The 21,599-nt window shown below is 31.7% G+C and overlaps 1 protein-coding gene across 1 annotated transcript; it reads left to right on the top strand.

Moving 5' to 3' along the window:
- Positions 1 to 5,618: 5,618 nt before the first annotated feature.
- LOC126770908 (uncharacterized) lies at positions 5,619 to 18,404 on the top strand. The gene is made up of 21 exons (XM_050490518.1): positions 5,619 to 5,736; positions 6,781 to 6,980; positions 7,290 to 7,453; positions 7,718 to 7,855; positions 8,120 to 8,322; positions 8,409 to 8,544; positions 8,728 to 8,829; positions 9,066 to 9,287; positions 9,397 to 9,497; positions 9,613 to 9,781; positions 10,458 to 10,621; positions 12,707 to 12,906; positions 13,184 to 13,347; positions 13,422 to 13,559; positions 14,523 to 14,725; positions 15,025 to 15,160; positions 15,695 to 15,793; positions 16,305 to 16,526; positions 16,970 to 17,070; positions 17,261 to 17,429; positions 17,955 to 18,404. Exons 2-21 carry the CDS (start codon positions 6,781 to 6,783, stop codon positions 18,119 to 18,121), a joined length of 3,198 nt encoding a protein of 1,065 aa, XP_050346475.1. The 5' UTR covers positions 5,619 to 5,736; the 3' UTR covers positions 18,122 to 18,404.
- The last annotated feature ends 3,195 nt before the right edge of the window (positions 18,405 to 21,599 follow it).

Here is a 21,599-nt window from a genome sequence, read left to right as displayed (position 1 = left end):
TAATCAATCATAAGTAATATTAAAAGGAAGATTATAATATTTTTTTCAGTGTGATCGTAACCGATAATAAAAATTTCATAAATATATTAATTGGTTCAAAAAAAACTCAGTCACATGCCGAAATACTACTACTTAATACTTTCAAAACAATATTTAAAATGGACGCATGGCTTATGACAGTGGCCTCTATGGCAAATACAAATATATATGTATATATTCAAGAATTAAATAAAATTATATTATATTTGTGATGTTCTAACACTTATAATGATATCCGGTATTTTTTTCGTGAACCAAATTAATAATATTTAAATTAGCGCTGTACATATTTTTTTTTATCTTGAGAAAATGATGAAGTATTATCAACAACCAATATCAGAAAAAAAGAATAAGTCACTTGTATATATTATCATAAATAGAAAAGGACCTAAAATCGATCCTTGTTAAACTAATGTTATCTACCAATAGCAAATATTTGAATGCAAACTGAATATACGGGATTTCTTTTGCTTCACTTCTTATTCCAAAGAACATTGTTCATTGACATTCCAAAGCTACTATTTTGTCTGACGATAAATAATGGGTAATGTTATACTGTATCATTTGCTGTTCAGAAAACGTAAACAAAATATAAAAATAATTACAATAATTAACATGAAATACATAATGAATTACATTAATGTAGTTAGTAAAAAATGTATAATTACTAAATTTAATAGAGCCGATATCAAAAGGTCGTTAAGTCAAAAAATAATGAATTCACAACCTATGCCATTCAAATGTGCCTTATCGTACTAATTATAATACATGAAATCACACAATCACGATAATTACATCTATGTATAATAATTACAAAAACATTGAAAATTTGTTTTCTAAATACATCATACTAATAATATGATGTATTTAGAAAACAAATTTTCTCTCTTATATGTTTACATATAAGAGAGATGTCCCAGTGGTAAGAACGCGTGAATCTTAACCGTGGGTTCAAACCCGGGCAAGCACCTCTGAATTTTCATGTGCTTAATTTCTGTTTATAATTCATCTCGTGCTTTTCGGTGAAGGAAAACATCGTGAGGAAACCTGCATGTGTCTAAATTCTGCCACATGTGTATTCCACCAACCCGCAGCGTGGTGGAATAAGCTCCAAACCTTCTCCTCAAATAGGGAGAGGAGGCCTTAGCCCAGCAGTGGGACATTTACAGGCTGTTACTACTACTACTACTATAAGAGAGATGTAAGAATTGTTTGCTATTTTTTTTTACTTTGCTGACGACAACGAGACGAGATGGCCTTGTGGTTCAAAATAAGAGAAGCAGAATTTTCAAATTATAAACACAATTTAGCACATGAATACTCAAGTTTATTATAAACACAAATTAAGCACATGAAAATTCTGCTCATTGCTTGTCTCAAACAACATTATGAAGAAACCTGTACGTATCAGATGTAAATTTGTCACAGCTCACATGTGGCACCAACCAGCAGCATGGTGGAATAAAATCCAAGCTTATCCTCAAAAAGAGATGAGGTCTTAAAATAGCAGTGGGATATTTATATGTTTTTTTTTATAGACAACGTTTGAAAAAAACGCATATGATAGCACTGCATGGGAAAATAAATCAGTTATCTCAATCTGATTGTATAATATGATCAGTTTATCTTATCATTATTTACGAAGAATAAAGTTGCAAATTCATTCTGCAAAGTAGGAACGGGCAGCTATTTTATTTTATAATGATAACGTTAAATTAACTTATATATTACTCTACAAACTGATAAGTAATTAGAAGCATTACCGCGACAATAACATTTTGTTATCACAGATAATATTATTATCAAAGGTCCTGTTTAATATCCGTCTAATTTTATTTCAAACATCAAATGGCTGTAACTTCACTTACGAAGTTTGTTTTGAAGTCTTCATTATGTGTCCATTAGGTACTTTAATCAAAACAAATATTAAACATTCATTTTTCTCCCCTATTTGACTGCGTCGCATGTTAAGGTTGTCTCGGTACGTTAATTGTCAATCTGATTACCTTAATTATGAATAATTTTCTTACCACATTTAAGCAACATCCTATAATTATATAACATTGTAATTACTAAAACAAAATATTGTTAACCGATAGTACCAATATCTACTATGTTAAAAGTAAACGGGTTCCAACGATACAGGCCTCCTAGTGTACCACTACCAAGCGATTTCAGAAAATTGTTAATTGGTTTTTGGTAAATAAAGAATTTTATTTTTATATTTTTTTTTTTTGATAATCAGTAGAGCTATTCTATAAGAAAAAACTTGCGGTAGAACGCGATCGCGAAATGTCAAAAAATTAAAGGTGACACGTACCATAATAATTATAAATATAACATTTAAAGGATATACGCATTATTTCACTAGTAAGATAAAAAGTTAGTTTAGAATAATATTGCAGTTATGCTTTTTCACATAAATGAAAGCCTTAAACTCTTAGCCTCCAAAATGTTTAGTACACAAATTAAAAGTGTGGTGCATATTGAATCTAAAAATAGTTGAGTAACAATTTTTGTTATTTTCAAAACTACCTAAGTTAAGATACATATAACTAACAAATTAAGGAATGATTATATTAAAAAAGCCGAGATGACCTGGTGGTTAGAACGCGTGAATCTTAACCGATGAACGTGGGTTCAAACCCGGGCAAGCACCTTTGAATTTTCATGTGCTTACTTTCTGTTTATGAATTATAAACAGTCATCTCGTGCTTTTCGGTGAAGGAAAACATCGTGAGGAAACCTGCATGTGTCTAATTTCATCGAAATTCTGCCACATGTGTATTCCACCAAACCATTGGAGCAGCGTGGTGGAATAAGCTCCAAACCTTCTCCTCAAAAAGGGAAAGGAGGCCTTAGCCCAGCAGCGGGACATTTACATACATATAAAAGTAAATACGCCGCAAAATACCAAATACTAAAGAAATACCCGAATATTGAGCACCCATAGGCATTGTAAGAAATGTTAACCATTGCTTACATCGCCAATGCGCCACCAACATTGGGAACTAAGATGTTATGTCCCTTACCCTTCAAACCGAAACTCAAAAATACCAAGTACTGCTGTTTTGCGGTAGAATATCTGATGAGTGGGTAGTACCTACCCAGACGATCATGCAATAAGCCCTACCACCAGTAAATGTCGTATATGTACGTCGTTCGCTATCATATATAAAATAAAAAAACAACAAAATTTGACGATAGATATTTCATATTATACTACGACAAACCAGTCAGTATACATTATAATGTAGAAGAAAAGTACTTAACGCAATTGAAAGCTATTAAAACTTATTAGTAAAGTAAGTTCTTTATCAGAAATGATTTTATCATTCATTCTTAAGGACTATGTTTATCAAATCCTGTTCTTCATCCGGTTATTAATAATGCATTTGTTTTTGCATTGATAATAGTCATTATAAATAGATAATTTTACTGGTGGTAGGGCTTTGTGCAAGCTCGTCTGGGTAGGTACCACCCACTCATCAGATATTCTACCGCAAAACAGCAATACTTGATATTGTTGTGTTCCGGTTTGAAGGGTGAGTGAGCCAGTGTAATTACAGGCACAAGGGACATAAAATCTTAGTTCCCAAGGTTGGTGGCGCATTGGATATGTAAGCGATGGTTGACATTTCTTACAATGCCAATGTCTAAGAGCGTTGGTGACCACTTACCATCAGGTGGCCCATATGCTCGTCCGCCTTCCTATTCTATAAAAAAAAAAAAAAATTATGTTATTTCGTTTTTTTTTTTCGATTTCATGCAAAAACTTTAACGCGATTGATACCTATATATATTTTAATTCATAAGACACTCTAATCACTGTGATGTTTAAAAGAAAATTAAAAAAAAACGTTAAGTTCTTTATTATATTGTATTAAAAATATAATTTTTATTTTTTGAGAATTCTCTGCAAATAAAAATAACTTTATTGCATGCACTTTGTAATTTGGACAAGTACTTTTGGAGATATTACGACATAATGATGACGACAAAAAAATCTAATTAGCACTGTGGCGGAAGATCACGTGACACGAATAATTTTATAATAATTGTGTACGTAATTATTTAAAAAATATCACGGGATATATCTTAATTTTATCTCTGTGATGTCGGAATGTATTGCTAGTAGTCTTATTATTTTAAATCAACATATCCTGTATTTTTTATGACTATTAATTAAAATTGGGTGTAAGACACATTGCTTATTTTCGACATGGTAGCTCTTGTGATGACCTTCCTCGAAAAAATTTAAAAACATTTACAAGATCGAACAAAATGCATCCTCTGGGTCTCCTGTGCCGTGCTCCGCTCGTTGTTCGATTGTGCTAGCCTCACGAGAGATTGAGGACAATCATGCCATATTATTTTTCATACAGTCTACTAAAATAGTCGAGTATCAAAATAAATCTTACCTATTTATTGAACCTTAGTCTAGGGGTAGTATAATTTTATCCAACACATTAAGGTCTCCTTATGACATTTTCCATCTCTATCTAGCCGTTTATTTTGCCTCAATTAAAAATAAGACCTTTTGTCTGCTATAATTTGATCGCTTTCAAATATTAACTACTCAACCGATCATCATGTTATTTTCATACACGATGTCAGAGGTAACACGGTTACCTTTTAGTTCTCGATATTAATAATAAAGTTCAACTTGTTAAATTTAAAATTTGTACAACGTCTCGTGTGATTCTGACGTCACTTATGAATTTATTTATTTATTTTGTATAACCAACATTAGATACATTAGATAGAATATAGTCATGAAATAAAGTTAATAGTTAAAAATACAAGTCCATAGAAATACGAATACATTAACATCATTAAGATCATTGACAAAACAACCAAGGTCATATCAATAACAAAGACCATAATATGTTCAATTGATTTAATGCCGGTTGCCATTATGGACCCGAATCGATATGATTATATATACCGTTATGTCAAAACCAAACTTAATTGTTAACTTTTATGACATTAGTCGATAATTAAATTAAAGCTTCGATTCGATTGCGACAAAGTGACAATTTGTCTCCTGTTTTATAAATTGTTAAAAAACTACTTTGGCATCGTAAACACAAGCTGTCTATATAATTGATAATTAGTATAATTTAAGTTTTTTGCTTCTAATAATATAATTTTTTGTTAATTTTCCAACTTTACAATGGGATTATGGAGGTGCATGATCACTGATATAGGTAGAAATAATACAACGAAACATAATATATTGTTTAAATTATATAACAAATGCTTAAAATATTATTTACAAACTAAATATTTAAGGGCTTCACATATACAAATCTCATAAGTATATTATAAAAACATATAAAAGGTTCCATTAAAAAAAATAGTTTAAAGATAAATATGTATGATACTTATTTTTATATTTGAAATAACCCATCGCAACTTTTATTTTAATAACACAAGTTATAATAGAAATAATACTTAAGTTTCATTTCATTAACAAAATATAAATATTTATACATGTACTATAATTAATATATATATATAGCGTATTTTGTGATAAATGATATTATAATCTTCACCAATGATTATATGATGTCGAAACGTGCTAAAATTGCATTTATTATCTGAAGTTCCTTGCGCTAACAACACGTGTAATTTGTTTTTACGATTTATGCGATTTTATTTATAGTGTCTTTAAAGCGTACTGCGTATTTGAATGTAAGTAGATCTTAAAAAGATAAAACAATATACTTGTCTCGTTACTGTAGTACAATTATTATGATTCAATGTTTGTATGTATTTTCTTACTTTAGGCTTATATTATTTAGATAATAAAAAAAATAAAACCATTTTTTATTATCTAAATAATACAAGTGTTTTATAATCGACAAAAGATTTTTTTTTTTTTTTTATAGAATAGGAAGGTGGACGAGCATATGGGCCACCTGATGGTAAGTGGTCACCAAACGCCCTTAGACATTGGCATTCTAAGAAATGTCAACCATCGCTTATAGCCAATGCGCCACCAACCTTGGGAACTAAGATTTTATGTCCCTTGTGCCTGTAATTACACTGGCTCACTCACCCTTCAAACCGGAACACAACAATATCAAGTATTGCTGTTTTGCGGTAGAATATCTGATGAGTGGGTGGTACCTACCCAGACGAGCTTGCACAAAGCCCTACCACCAGTAATTATTATAATCATGAATTATCATATTAACTATTTCTGGTTTTATATATAATATGTGACTAGAAGAAAGAAGACATGACTATAAACTAAGTTCAACTTAGCATCATTTCTTGTTATAAAAAACTCACAGCAGATGATTGCGGATTCGAAATCTAAAATTGACTTCATATAATAATAATGTATATTTTACATCAGGTTTAATTTGTTTAATATATACATTGCTTGGTAAATTCTTCGTCGAGTTGTGTAAAAAAAATATATTAGATATATTATACGAAAAAAATAACTATGCCGATAATGCATCGCTATGAAAGTAGTGTAAAAAGGATTATTAATAATTTTGGCCTTTAAATGTAAAAAATTAACGTGTCCATCAAATATATGATAGTCATGTCCTACAAAAATGATATTTTCGTATCGTGTTTAGGCAAAAAATAAGTAAAATATAAACGATAGACTTGGTAATCTTGTTTATATACAAACAACAATTTTTTTTAAATAGATGCATTTAAATATATGGACTACATATTATACTAGTTAAAATATTTCGATGTTTATTTGATTACCAGATGATCTTACTAATATGGACCGTCGTGCTGGTCATGGTGCTGACACTGTTTTTCCGTCAGACATATTCCAAGTTTAGTAAACATGGTGTCAAGAACTTGAAGATTGTCCCTTTTTTCGGCAATATGTTGAAAGTATTTTTACGCAAAGAACATTTCATTGTTGAAATGGAGAAAATGTACAAACAATTTCCAAATGAAAGGTAGACGTATTTATGATTTAACATTAAGAAGTCATTAATTTAAATTTTCAACATAAATAGAGGAATATTTTGATTGTGAGATAATTAAATCCTTTTTTTTATGCAGTTAGCGGTGTTTTATAAAACTGCTGGATAAAACATTAAACAGACACAACATTTCCCTTATTTGTTGTTGGGGATACTTTTCGCGTTAAAATGGGTGCTTGTAGCAATTCATACTCTAAGGCATGTGCTTAACGAAAAGTTCCGTAGTCGGCTCTTACGCCACTAAAGAATTGTAAAAAAGTAAAGAACATGTTTTTTCAACAGATTTGTAGGAAGATACGAGTTTATCAAGCCGATGATTGTACTTCAAGATCTTGAACTAATAAAAAATATTACTATAAAAGATTTCGAACATTTTCTTGATCATCGAGGTTTTACTAACGAGTCAGTTGAGCCACTGTTCGCAAGAAATTTGTTCTCATTAAAAGGTAAACGCATTTTGTACTACATGCAATTAATATCTCTTAATTAATAGAAATATCACATTATTGACCATGACTAACACCACCATTTTCAAAATTTTTGCTTACAAGTCAACTCAAAGATTTTTAACACATTGTAATATATCTTTGGAGATACAGAGAGATAGAGAGAGGGAGAAAAAAATGTACTTATAATCAGAATAAAAATATTGTAGATTTTATATACACATCATAAATAATAAACCCAATCGTTTGTTAAATTATTTACAGGACAGGAATGGAAAGATATGCGTTCAACTCTGAGCCCAGCGTTCACGAGCTCTAAAATAAAATTGATGGTACCTTTCATGGAGGAAGTGGGCGAGCAAATGATACGAGCGATAAAGAAAAAACTTAATGAATCAAAAAGTACGTTAGTTATTAAAATATACTTCAAATTGTAATATTATATGAGTATGAAATAATGAATACTATATATAAAGTTGTTCTACGGTCGTACTCACTCTGGTCGGTCAGATTACCGTCACAATGGATTAAAATAGTGTCAGTTCATGTATGTTTGCGTAAAACTTGTGTAATTGGCTAGTCTCTAATGATATATAAGAATAACCACCGCGTCTGGCTAAGATGATATAATTTAATATATCTATATATTAATTAATTATCTTTTAGGTGGTTGTATTGAGTTAGATGTCAAGGACCTAACATCACGTTTCGCGAACGACGTAATCGCTTCCTGCGCATTTGGTCTGAAAGTAAATTCCCACACTGACGAAGAAAACCAATTTTATGAAATGGGAAAGACAGCTTCTACGTTTAAATTTCGACAAATGTTGCTCTTCTTTGTTATATCTGCTTTTCCGGGTCTTGCAAATGTAAGAAATTTATTTTTCAGTTATAGAATATAACATAAGTATATATATTTACAAAATATAAAATTATTATAAATATTTCGTTCCAGATATTAAAATTGAAATTATTCTCAAATGAAACTAAGAGGTTCTTTATAGACCTAGTAATGGGCACAATGAAAGACAGAGAAGTTCGTAACATAATCAGACCTGACATGATTCATCTACTCATGGAGACTAAAAAAGGTATTGCAAATAATTCTGAGAAAATAGCTTAACAGTATGAATTTAAGAATAAAATAAACTTTGACAGACAACATTAAGCTGAATTAAGTTTACATCATATTGTTTAACAGCTTATCCTCGTAATGGAGTCATTAAACTAGAAAAAAAGTACATTTTTTTATAAGTTTTAATATATACTAACAGGTCAACTATCACACGATGAAAAAAACGGTAGTAACAACGAACAAGATACCGGCTTTGCTACTGTAGAAGAATCGTCAGTTGGGAAAAAAACCATCAATAAAGGTTTGTGGATTGTACTAGTTTAAAATCTCTATTATTTTTTCCTTGTTAGCTCATACATATATTTGTAGGAGAATGAGACGAAAATGTTTTACATAAATTTTTTGTGACAGTAGGGAAAAGAATCTCAGTGCTTAAATCAAACATTCAAACTGCATCTGGATATATCTTGCCCGAATTGGAAGAAGATTTACATAAAACATTGTTGGTCTGCTACAATCCTTTTTTTTATTTGCTAGTTTGGTCCGACACCGATCTCATCGCTCAAGCTGTGTTATTTTTCATTGCTGGCTTTGAAACAATATCAATCGCAATGTCCTTTACTCTTCATGAGCTGGCAGTTCATCCTGAGATCCAGGAGCGCCTGGCAAAAGAGATCAAGGACTATGATGCTAAAAATGGTGGTAAGCTGAACTTCAGTTCCATCCAGAACATGGCGTACTTAGACATGGTAACATCTGGTAAGTAACTTTTTTTTTAAATACAGTTTTAAATATTGACTTAAAATATACCTTTTGATAGTCTTAAAGTAAAATGAACAAATAAAAGAAGTTTTTTAACTTTTCGCAGAAGCACTTAGACTATGGCCACCAGTTTTAGCTCTGGACCGAATTTGTGTTAAAGACTATAATATGGGAAAACCTAACCCTTCAGCGACCAAGGATTATTTTGTAAGAATGACACACTCAAACACACATACACAGCACAAGCTAATGCTATTTATTTTTCTTAATAATTTTAAGATATTTAAGTTATTGCATTTATATAACAAACTCTTATCAACAGATGCGTAAAGGAGAAATCCTTTCAATACCGGTTTGGAGTATTCATCGTGATCCTAAAATATTTTCGAACCCAAACAAGTTTGACCCTGAACGATTCTCCGAAGACAACAAGCACAATATTAATCCCATGACGTACATGCCTTTTGGTGTTGGTCCACGAAACTGTATAGGCAAGTATTTTAGTCTTCATTTAAACCATATATCAAAAATCATTAACAAACAAGCCGTATCTTACGTTCCAAGATTATTTTCATAGATGGCAAAACAATGTGTTAGTATTTATTACTTTTTTAAATTTACGAATAATGTTTAATTGTATCATAATATAGTTGATGTAATGTGATTAGTTAAAAGTAAAATGTACAATCTACATTCCTAAAGCTATTAAATATAACATTTTAATTAATGATTCACAAATTTTTGATATAAAAGAATGTACTTTCGGTTACTATTCACTCTAGTTTCAATTATAATTCTTTCACTATTTATGTTGTTAAACTTTGGAACAAGCTTCCTGTAGATATCAGAAAGACTCCATCGAAGCTCACTGTTAAACATCATGTGCGAGACAAATTCTTGGATAATGTTTCTCAAATGTTTATTTGTTATTTTCTTGAAATATTGTTGTTTAGTTTTAGTATCACCTTAATGTATTTCTGATTAAAATAAAAATTAACTGGTGGAGAATGCCTTCGGGCATTATGTTCCTCTTTTGTACCCATTTACTATTTGGTCAATAAAGTTTTTTTAAATAAAAAATAAATAAACACAGATATAATTAATTTGCAAATTAATTTCATAAGACGCTGTAATTCTAATTTTAATCATTTATTTTTTACTGTCTAGGTTCAAGATTTGCTCTTTGCGAGCTAAAGGTATTGCTGTACCAAATTCTGCTTCATACAGAAGTATTAGTATCTGAAAAAACTCGTATTCCTGTTAAACTGGCACCCGAATCATTTAATCCTCGAATTGATGGCGGTCATTGGTTAAAATTCAAGGCTCGTAAATAAGTGCAATATTAATGTTAATGTATTTTTTCGAAAAATAAAAGTTAATTATTTGAAAGGGTTTTTCATTTGATTTATTTTTCTGTGCCTTTAGCTGTTAGGCATGCATATCTAAACATGGTTTTGAACATATTCATATTAGATCATTGATTTTTTTTTATATCTAGCTTAAACTTTTCAGATTCATTACTATTATGAAGCTGAAGAGTTCGTTTGTATGAACAGCCCGGTCAATCACGGGACCTACATATTTGAAAAAAATATATTTTCGTTAAACAGCCCGTTACTTGAGCAATGTAACTAGACTTTTTATTATCACTCAATAACTCACGGGAATATAGAAGTAACGTTTCACGCGAGTGAAACCGCGCAGAGCTGCAAATTACTACTTGTAATTTTATACTATAATAAAATTAAGTTATTGAAAATTAATGAATTATATTTATTGATTATTTATAAAACATTAGATTTAGCCAATATCATTTTTTTATAATATACCATATTTATCAGATATCGATTCCCAAAGATTAATCTCATTTAAGAATCAAAAGCAAAAACAGATACCTAAACAATTGAATTCCTGAACTAGCTGATACGGTATCATCTTTTCACAAAGTACGAGACTCAAGTTTGTATAAATATTTATCTACTACAAATACCAGTTGATTGCAGTTTCCACGAAGACATCTGAAAGGAAATCGCTGACATGAGCGGATTAGTCTAAAATACCAACGCAATGTTGTTTACCGGTTCTATAGATATATTTTGATGAGTATAGTTTTTTTTATTTTTTTTATTTTTTTTATAGAATAGGAAGGTGGACGAGCATATGGGCCACCTGATGGTAAGTGGTCACCAAACGCCCTTAGACATTGGCATTGTAAGAAATGTCAACCATCGCTTATAGCCAATGCGCCACCAACCTTGGGAACTAAGATTTTATATCTTATATTTCTTACAATGCAAATGTCTGAGGGCGTTTGGTGACCACTTACTATGTGGCCCATATGCTGGTCCGCCAAATCTATCAAAAAAAAAATTAAGACTATCTAATCACCATTATAATGTACCAATAGACAATTACTTTTTCTATTAATATTCAAAACAAAACTAATATTCTCTTTCTATATCCTTCTCCCTAGGAACCTTTATATAAAAACATAATATAATAATGTTTTGATATTGATTCTCTTTTGATAAGTAATATAATCTTTATCAACGAATACTCAGACCAACCAAACGCAAAATGACGTCAGTTTTATGAAGCACCTCGGTGAATCGGCACGTGGGTGTTTTATTTATATTTTCTTATCAATATAAGTAAAGATTTTTATAAATTGTTTAAACTGTTATCATTCATAATTGTATATAAGCGCAGTACAATTTTTAAATGTAAGTGTTATTATTTTTTTCATTTTCTTTAAAAATATAAATTTATTCTATCTAGATTAATATGTAATATCTACCTAACTAACTAATATCTATTTAGATTTGATAATCAAACTGAGTGAGAATTTTCGTGAGTGCCAAGGTACTCACGAGAATTGATGTGTAAGCATGTGGACTCTTGTACCGATATAAATACGATAAAAAATCGTACGTCATGAGACGCTCGAAACCTTATGCTGACGTCATCTGACGCTCGAACTCTGTTACCCTACCCTACCGTGTACCGGGCGCTTAGATGTTTACACTTCAAAATCAAATAAAAATCAACAAACAAATTAAAAATCGGTGACTATGTGTATATAGCTTACTTCAAAAAAAATTGATTAACGGTTTTTGGTGTTTGTCCAAGAATACATAACGCATATCTATCGCCTATGGTTGTACTGAAAAGCTTAATTCAGCTTTAATAGAGTTTTAATATGAAAGCAGTGCAGAAAATAAAATATATTCAGTAAGCTATTACGTAATCTCTTTTTATTTTAATTAATTATTATAATAAATATAATATTAACTATCAATAAAACTCTATACAGCTTATGTATAATTATGTCGTAAATCAGATAAATAGTTTTAGTGTGAAACCGGAAGAAAAGCGATTTAAACCTACTTTTTATAATATTAGTGATTGTCTAACAGATGATTTTCCTCATATGGAGTGCCGTGCTGATCGCGGCACTGGCCCTGTACTTTCATCAGATCTACTCCAGGTTCAGTAATTATGGAGTCAAGCATTTCCCCGTGGTCCCATTTTTTGGCAACATGTTAAACATGGCTCGTAAAAAGATATTTTTCGCCCAGGAAATGCATAGTTTATATAAATTCTGTCCAGAAGAAAGGTACTGAGGTATTTCCTAATGATGTCTGAATAGAAATTTAATTTTAACCTCTTCAAATTAAAGTGATTGTGAAATTGCTTTCTGAAAAACTTTTTAATGTTGTTAATGTTTTCAAATAAGGAAAACAAAAAAATTCTTCTTTATTCAAAAAAACGTAACAGTTCGTATATATCGAAAAGGTTTGGAGTCTGTCCACTGCGCTGCTCCATTATGAGCTTTGGTGGATAATATATGCTAGAATCTTTGCCTTTTTCTAAAAAACTTAAAAATATTAAAGGTTTGTTGGAAGATATGAGTTTATGAAACCGGTTCTAGTACTTCAAGATCTTGAATTAATTAAAACCATTACCATAAAAGATTTCGAACACTTCACCGATCATAGAAAATTTATTGATGAAGCAGTTGAGCCTTTGTTTGGAAGAAATTTATTTTCTTTAAGAGGTATTTCTTATAATATAATGATTAACCACCACGTAAGCATAGTTCAAATAAAACATTAATAAAATTATATTCAGGCGATGAATGGAAGGACATGCGTTCAACATTAAGTCCAGCGTTCACGACCTCAAAAATAAAACTGATGCTACCTTTCATGGAGGAAGTGGGTGAGCAAATGATTCGATCGTTAAAGAAGAAAATTCAAGAATCTGACTGTAAGTTGCAATTATAGTAATTATTGTTATAGTAACAACTGGCAATAAAACGAATATAAACACTCAATACACTGTTAATGCTATATTAGAGAGTATTTTGAAATGTCAATTATTAAAATGTAAACTTTAAACTTTAGCTATATTTATGTTAGCAGTTCGGTATAATTATTTTATTCGAGTTTTAACTACGTATCACCATCCTCCATCTACCATTTTTTATGTTTTAACAATTTTGATGTTTCTTAATTATGAATGTTTTGCGTGTGATGTTTTGTCCTTCGAGGAAACCTTTGGGTCATGAACCTCAACCAAGTGGTTTAGGAGTTTAATAGGTGAATATTGCGACGATGAATTTAATTTGTCAACGACGTGGAAGCCGGTACTACATAAATTTCATTAAATTAAAGTGCTTCGAACAACATTCGTGTAGTTCAATTGTATTAGTGTACAACATTATAGTACAAATAAAGAAAGTAAAAGTGTATAGGCGGTAGACGATGAAAAATTGTATAGTCGAAGTCGGAGACCACTAATAGTGTAAAAATATATACTTATATCAACGTAGTTAAGAGTTCCGATTTTGTATTAAAAAAATTATGTTATAGGAAGACGGACGAATGGAACACCTGATAGTAAGTGGTCACCACCGCCCATAGACGTTGGCGTGTAAGAAATAATAAACATTGCCAGTGCACCACCAACCTTAGGAACTGAGATGTATTGTCCCTTGTGCCTGTAGTTACACTGACCCCTCAAACCCTTCAAACCAGAACGCAATAATACTAAATAATGCTGCTTAGCGGCAAAATATCAGATGAGTGGCGGTACCCACCCAGACGGGCCTGCACAAAGCTTACCACCAGGTATAATATATAGAAAAAGGTCTTAATACTATTTCAAACTACTGCTGCGGTTGTTTTTTACATTTTCTATGATACTAATAATTACTATTTTTATTTTTAGCAGCGTATGTCGATATAGATGTCAAGGACTTGACATCGCGCTATGCAAACGACGTAATTGCTTCCTGCGCGTTTGGTCTAAAAGTTGATTCGCATACAGATAAAGAAAACCAGTTCTTTAAAATGGGAAAAGATATTTCATCGTTCAATTTTGAAAAGACAATTATTTTATTTATTATTTCCGCTTTTCCATATTTTGCAAAGGTATTTTATTGAATTATATAACAGTACAGCCTTATTTATCATTGTATACTAATAACATAAAAGGAAAAGGTTATATTTTTGTAAGTTTCTTTTGTAATTGATAAAGTCAAATATACTTAACCATTTTTAATGGCAAGAATGTAACACAATGTGTCATTTTTTTCCTATATAAGTCATTATTGCCATAAAAAAGATAATAGTTCACCTCGGACGAAGTCGAGGCGGGTTGCTAGTCTTGTAATGATTTCATTCAAGTTCTTTTTTCATATTATTATTAATTTGATAACCTCTCTTTTCAGAAATTAAAGCTGAAGCTATTCAAAAATGTTACGAAAAACTTCTTCATTGATTTGGTAATGAGCACAATGAAAGATAGAAAGAACCGTAATATATTAAGACCCGACATGATTCATCTGCTAATGGAAGCTAAGACAGGTAAGCCTTTCAAAATATTTACACCAGACCAATTTTTCCTCTCTTTCTCTCATCATTGATTTGATATTCGAAAGAAGATGTATTATTCAACTAATCACCATCTAAACAACGTTTATAGGTAAATCCTTTGGTACATAGAAATCGTACCAATTATTTACGAATACACATATAAATAAACTAAAAATAGTTAGTTGTTTATTTACAAACAGCAGCATCTATGCTGAATCATCATTACCGGCAATTTATGTTGTTTTATTAATTATTGTAAACATACTTTGTTTTTCACAAATGAATCTCTTATCAAACTTAAATATTGTATGCTCTCGTTACTATATAGAAACAACATTCGTTAATTATGAAAAGAATAGATCAATTTTGTACATTATATTTTTAATTTATTTAGGTTACGCCTCTAATATTTCAAATTATTGTTGTACCAATTTTAATGAAATTTTGTTAAAAACCGAATTAGCGAACAGTAAAGATCCTTGATTATTTTTTATTAAATCTTATATTCCAATTATTATTTTCTAGGTCAACTTACCCACGATGATAAAAATAAAGATACCCATCAAGATACTGGTTTCTCTACCGTCGAGGAATCGTCTGTGGGCATGAAGAAAGTCGACCGAAGTGTGTATATTATTATTCAATTTTAATTAATCCGAACAGCGTATATGATGCTTTATTTTCTTCCAAATATGTCAGTTGTTTAGAGTAGTTCGCAAATAAGCAACAGTACAAAGAGTTATTTTAAGCCTTTAAAAAACCGAAATTAAAAACTGATAATTTTCATTATGTATTTAGTATACGGAATCCCTAGCTAGCGAAACTCAAAGTTATAATTCTGGCTCTTCGGGTATTTGTTTCCCGTACTGACTCTAACTTTTTTAAAGGAATATAAATCATTTAAGTAATATCTTGGAATAAACTATAAAGACAATAAGTATTGATAGTGTAGTCCAAGATATTACTTTAATGATTTATGGTATGTCCAAGATATTACTTAAATGATGTATGGTAATGAATGGTCGAAGAAAATTAGAGAGGGAAAAAGAGCGAGAAACAAAAAAAACAATATAGCCGTTCATACAACTAGACTCGTAGATTATGTTCTTTTAATAAAATTATTGGTATTTTCCAGTATGGTCTGACACCGATCTTATTGCCCAGGCAATATTATTCTTCATTGCTGGTTTTGATACTATATCAACGGCAATGTCGTTTGCACTGTACGAGCTGGCTCTTCACCCAGACATCCAGGAACGCCTGGTCCAAGAGATCAAGCAGCATAATCAAAAATATAAAGGCATACTGAATATTAATTCCATTCAGAATATGACTTATATGGACATGGTGACGTCAGGTAAAATGACTATGTCACAGACACACTTCACTGATTGTACCATTGGGATTAATTTATCTTTCATTTTTCAATAAAACTAAAATAAAAATGGCAATCATTTTAAAAATTAATGATTATCAGGCTTTTTGGCTTGGATTTTTTATGAAATGGATTTCGTAAAATGTGAATAGTTATAATATTATCTGACTTTATGATTATTATACAAATCATAATATTATCCCCAGGCTAGTGTTCGTATCAAATTTCGAGGATTTTGCTTTTATTTTATACATTACACTTTTTTTTTTATTTACGACAATATGTTGCATTTATTATTTTTTTTTAAATTGCACCAATTATTTCTGTTTGTAAAGACAAAGAAAGATGTGAAAATCTATGCTACAAAAATAATAAATATAAAATGTGTATTATTTTATTAAGAATATGAAATTTAACTATTGTAGAAGCACTTAGATTGTGGCCACCAGTCGTGGCATTAGATAGAGCTTGCGTTAAAGACTATAACTTGGGAAAACCTAGCAACACAGCCACAAAGGATTACATTGTAAGTAACATCAACAAACAACAACAGCCATTTTGTAAGTATACATCGGATTGCTTAAAAAAATAAATGATTGATGAAGAAATGTTGAGTGAACTAATGTAATTTCAAACACAAGGGACAAAATATCAATCAACAATCATTTTAATTTTGAAAAAAAAATATGTTAAAATAAATATGTATACATCGACAGATACGTCGAGGAGAACTCATTTCGATACCAGTTTGGTCTTTTCACCGTGACGCAAACATATTTCGGAATCCAGAAAAATTCGACCCTGAACGTTTTTCACCAGAAAACAGACACAACATCAACACCATGGCTTATATGCCTTTCGGGAATGGCCCTAGAAACTGTATAGGTAACTTCAATTCGTTTTATAATATATCTTATTTTACAAACTTTAATTTAACTTTGCTAGTATGTGTAAGCCGAGATGGCCTAGTGGTAAGAACGCGTGAATCTTAACCGATGATCGTGGGTCCAAGCCCGGGCAAGCACCACTGAATTTTCATGTGCTTTATTTGTGTTTATAATTCATCTCGTGCTTAACGGTGAAGTAAAACATCGTGAGGAAACCTGCATGTGTCTTATTTCATTGAAATTCTGCCACATGTGTATTCTACCAACCCGCATTGGAGCAGCGTGGTGGAATAAGCTCTAAACCTTCTCCTCAAAAGGGAGAGGAGGCCTTAGCCCAGCAGTGGGACATTAACAGGCTGTTACTGTTACTGTATGTGTGGATCATATCTTGTGTTTCAGTTTTAACAATAAATTGAACCAAAATTATACATCTCAGTAGGTGAAAATAAAATATTGTATATTAAATTTTACTGTAAATGATATGATTTTATTTTATATTTCTTTAATTTTCATTTTCCTCTAGGTTCAAGGTTTGCTCTATGCGAAATGAAGGCTCTTCTATATCAGATTCTTCTCCATATACAAGTTTCACCATCAGAGAAAACTTGTGTTCCTGCTAAGCTTTCGTGCGAAACATTCAACCTTGCACTTGAAGGTGGTCATTGGCTAAGATTTAAGTTGCGTAATTAATATTTAAAGGAAAAAATATGTTTTTTACTTTTAAATATTCATATATTTTAAGTTTTTCGCACACTATGCCCGATAAGGGATCCTGGCTAAAAAACATATAAACATATACAGAGGTTGCCTGGAAGAGATCACTATTAGTGAAAAGGCCGCCTTTGCATACTATATGTTAAACTTGCTATTATGTGTTTGTAAAGTGTGTGCAATAAAGGATTAATAAATAAATAAATTTGGTTAATGTGCAAAAATAGGCGCGAAGCACTATTTATTTTTCAAATCATTCAAAGTACAAGGCTTTTTTGTTTATTTAATAAATTTTGGAGACAATTATTTAATTATCATAACATTTTTTCAATGACAAAACCACCACACCACAATTTTTAAGCGTTTAAACGTAAATACAAATTATTATCAGGTTCGCGTCACAAAACAAAATCACACCTTGTATTATTAAGACAGCACGACGATAATGCGATTTAAAACAATACTAACGCTATCTATTTTGGTGAAATATATATGTTAGAGATAATAAATTTAAGCGGGTATACGACGTTACTTATTTTATTAGAATGGCAACATCACACAACGTGATTGGCGTCTTAGGGGTTGTCGGTTGTCAGACGTCGAGTTGTGACAATATAAGACTGGTGCCTATTTTATTGTGCAGCCGACTGATGGAAGTATGGAAATGTATCCGTCAGTAGTGCGTGTGATCGTTTGTCGAGTGAAGCACTTTGTCTCTGGGTCTTAGAACAGTGCCGGACGTGCGCACTGACTGATTTAATAAAATCAACATGTTGGACGGCAATGGCAGCCATTTAAATGGAAATCCATTTGAATTCACGACATATATATGAATATATATAAAAATAAAAAATATAAATAAATATACAACAAAAAAATAATCAACATTCATTATGTTTGGAATTATGTTATAAAAGGAAAACACTGTTTGTAGATTGCCAAAATTTGTAGAAAATATCTTAATAGCTTATATCCCCCAAGCGTGTGAATGGGCCCCTCCCATAGTTTGGTACCCTATGTCTTCTGCTGTACCCATACAAATTTTGCAAATGACGTGTATGAAAATTTTTATGATGATCGGTTAAGTAGTTAAGAGACAAACTAGCGTAGCAAACAAACTAATATATGTCACAGTACTATAACATCACGCTTGGAAGTTTTTAAACATTCCTTTAGGCTTGATAATGTCAAAAATGTAACAAAATAATCTTTCTTTTGCTTTTGATTCTCGGGTAAGTAATATATAAAAGCTCAATATCTTCTATTTACTATTATTGAGCATGTTAATGTCTGCTACTTGAGCAAGCTTGGCGAATTAACATTGGCGGTGGTAGTAACTTTCCACAGAGTGAGCATTTCGCTCGTTTGTCCCCTTTTACTTTAAAAATTCCCTGACCTCATTGTATCACGATTACTTGTATTCACAATTATATCTTTATTCCACTTCTCTACAAATGTAATGTACTGTAAGTTACATTATTATATGTTGATAATTAATATTAGGTCCTTACATATGAAATTAGCGTTTTGTCGTACTCACCACTTTGATCTGAAATATCTCCTCTTTGGTTAAGAATTCTACTGGTGGTAGGGCTTTGTGCAAGCTCGTCTGGGTAGGTACCACAAACTCATCAGATATTCTACCGCAAAACAGCAATACTTAATATTGTTGTGTTCCGGTTTGAAGGGTGAGTGAGTCAGTGTAATTACAGGCACAAGGGACATAAAATCTTAGTTCCCAAGGTTGGTGGCGCATTGGTGATGTAAGCAATGGTTAACATTTCTTACAATGCTAATGTCTAAGGGCGTTTGGTGACCACTTACCATCAGGTGGCCCATATGCTCGTCCGCCTTCCTATTCTATAAAAAATTCCAAATTCAAATTTATAAATTCATTTAGCTGGTACATTTGAGTTTTGAAAACAGTCATTCATTTGTTTTTTCCTCGTTATTTTTTTCTTTGGCGTCGCATTACTGCGCAATGGAAAACATGAAATATCGGTATATTGACGAGTACGAGTTCTACCGTGGCACCAGTGCTGCAGAAATAGCTCGAAGGATTAATGATGTGTACAACGCTGATGTCGCGAAAGAAAGCACGGTACGTTTTTGGTTTCAACGTTGTGGTTTTGAAAATTTCAACCTTCAGAAAAAACCCCGTGGACGACCGGAGACCAAAGTGGAAAATGAAGAATTAAAGGCTATTGTGGAAGCAGATCCATCACAAACCACTTCAGAGATTGCTACAGGCTTCGGGGTAAGTGATAAAACTATATTAATCCACTTGAAGCAAATCGAAAAAGTAAAAAAATTTGAACGATGGGTACCTCATGAATTGAGTGAATCGAACTTGCAAACACGCGTCGACTGCTGTGTTACTTTGCTCAACCGACACAATAATGAAGGGATTTTAAATCGAATCATTACTTGTGATGAAAAGTGGATACTGTACGATAATCGGAAGTGCTCGTCGCAATGGCTGAACCCTGGAGACCCATCCAAATCTTGCCCTAAACGAAAATTGACTCAGAAAAAGTTACTTGTGAGTGTTTGGTGGACTGGCACCGGTGTCGTTCACTACAGCTTTCTAAAATCTGGCCAAACGATTACGGCAGATATATTTTGTCAGCAACTGCTAACCATGAAGGAAGAACTAGCTACTAAACAACCGAGATTGGTCAATCGCCCTAGACCACTGCTGCTTCACGACAACGCAAGACCACACACTGCACAACAAGCAACTACTAAGTTAGATGAGCTTCGATTGGAATGTCTGCGACATCCACCTTACTCCCCGGATTTTGCTGGAGCAAAAAAGTACTGAGTTTCTAGAAATTAAAGAATATTTTGATTTTGTACATTGTAAGTATTAGGTATTAGTATTAGGAGGAATATGAAGTCTTTTTTTTTTGTAAAATATATTTTAATTAATCAAAGTTTGCACTGTTGTTATCTATGGACTTTTGCCGTCTCATAGGTAGTTCACTGATCCCTTTACTAAAAAAAAACCATGGGGGCGAGAATCAATAAATTCCTTGAAATTTTTTTCCTTGTAAGAAGTAGTCCAAATTCCGGAAAAAATGGTAATCTATTGGAATAGATAGAAAAAATGGTAATCTATTGGAATAGATTACCATTTTCATGCATCATCATTACATGCTTTCCGAGGCACGGGAGCGTACACGCTTCCAACTTTCAGACTCCGGGCTGCTACTGAGAATTTTCTGACACAAAAACCCCAATAACTTTTAATTGGCCTGACCTGGGAATTGAACCCAGGACCTTCGGGTCTGCGGCCTTACATCAAGCCACTAGATCAACGAGGCAGTCGTACCTATATAATATATATCAACACTATATAATATCATTATATAACTTTATTATTAGCTTTTACACAACTTAAATAAAATTCTTTAACATGTTTTTCTTAAAAATAACCAGAGCTTGAGCGCTCTAT

The sequence above is a fragment of the Nymphalis io genome, chromosome 9, assembly GCF_905147045.1.
Source record: "Nymphalis io chromosome 9, ilAglIoxx1.1, whole genome shotgun sequence".
Taxonomy (NCBI): domain Eukaryota; kingdom Metazoa; phylum Arthropoda; class Insecta; order Lepidoptera; family Nymphalidae; genus Nymphalis; species Nymphalis io.
The sequence above is the reverse complement of the archived record's forward strand: the minus strand, read 5'-3'. Positions and strand labels throughout refer to the sequence as shown.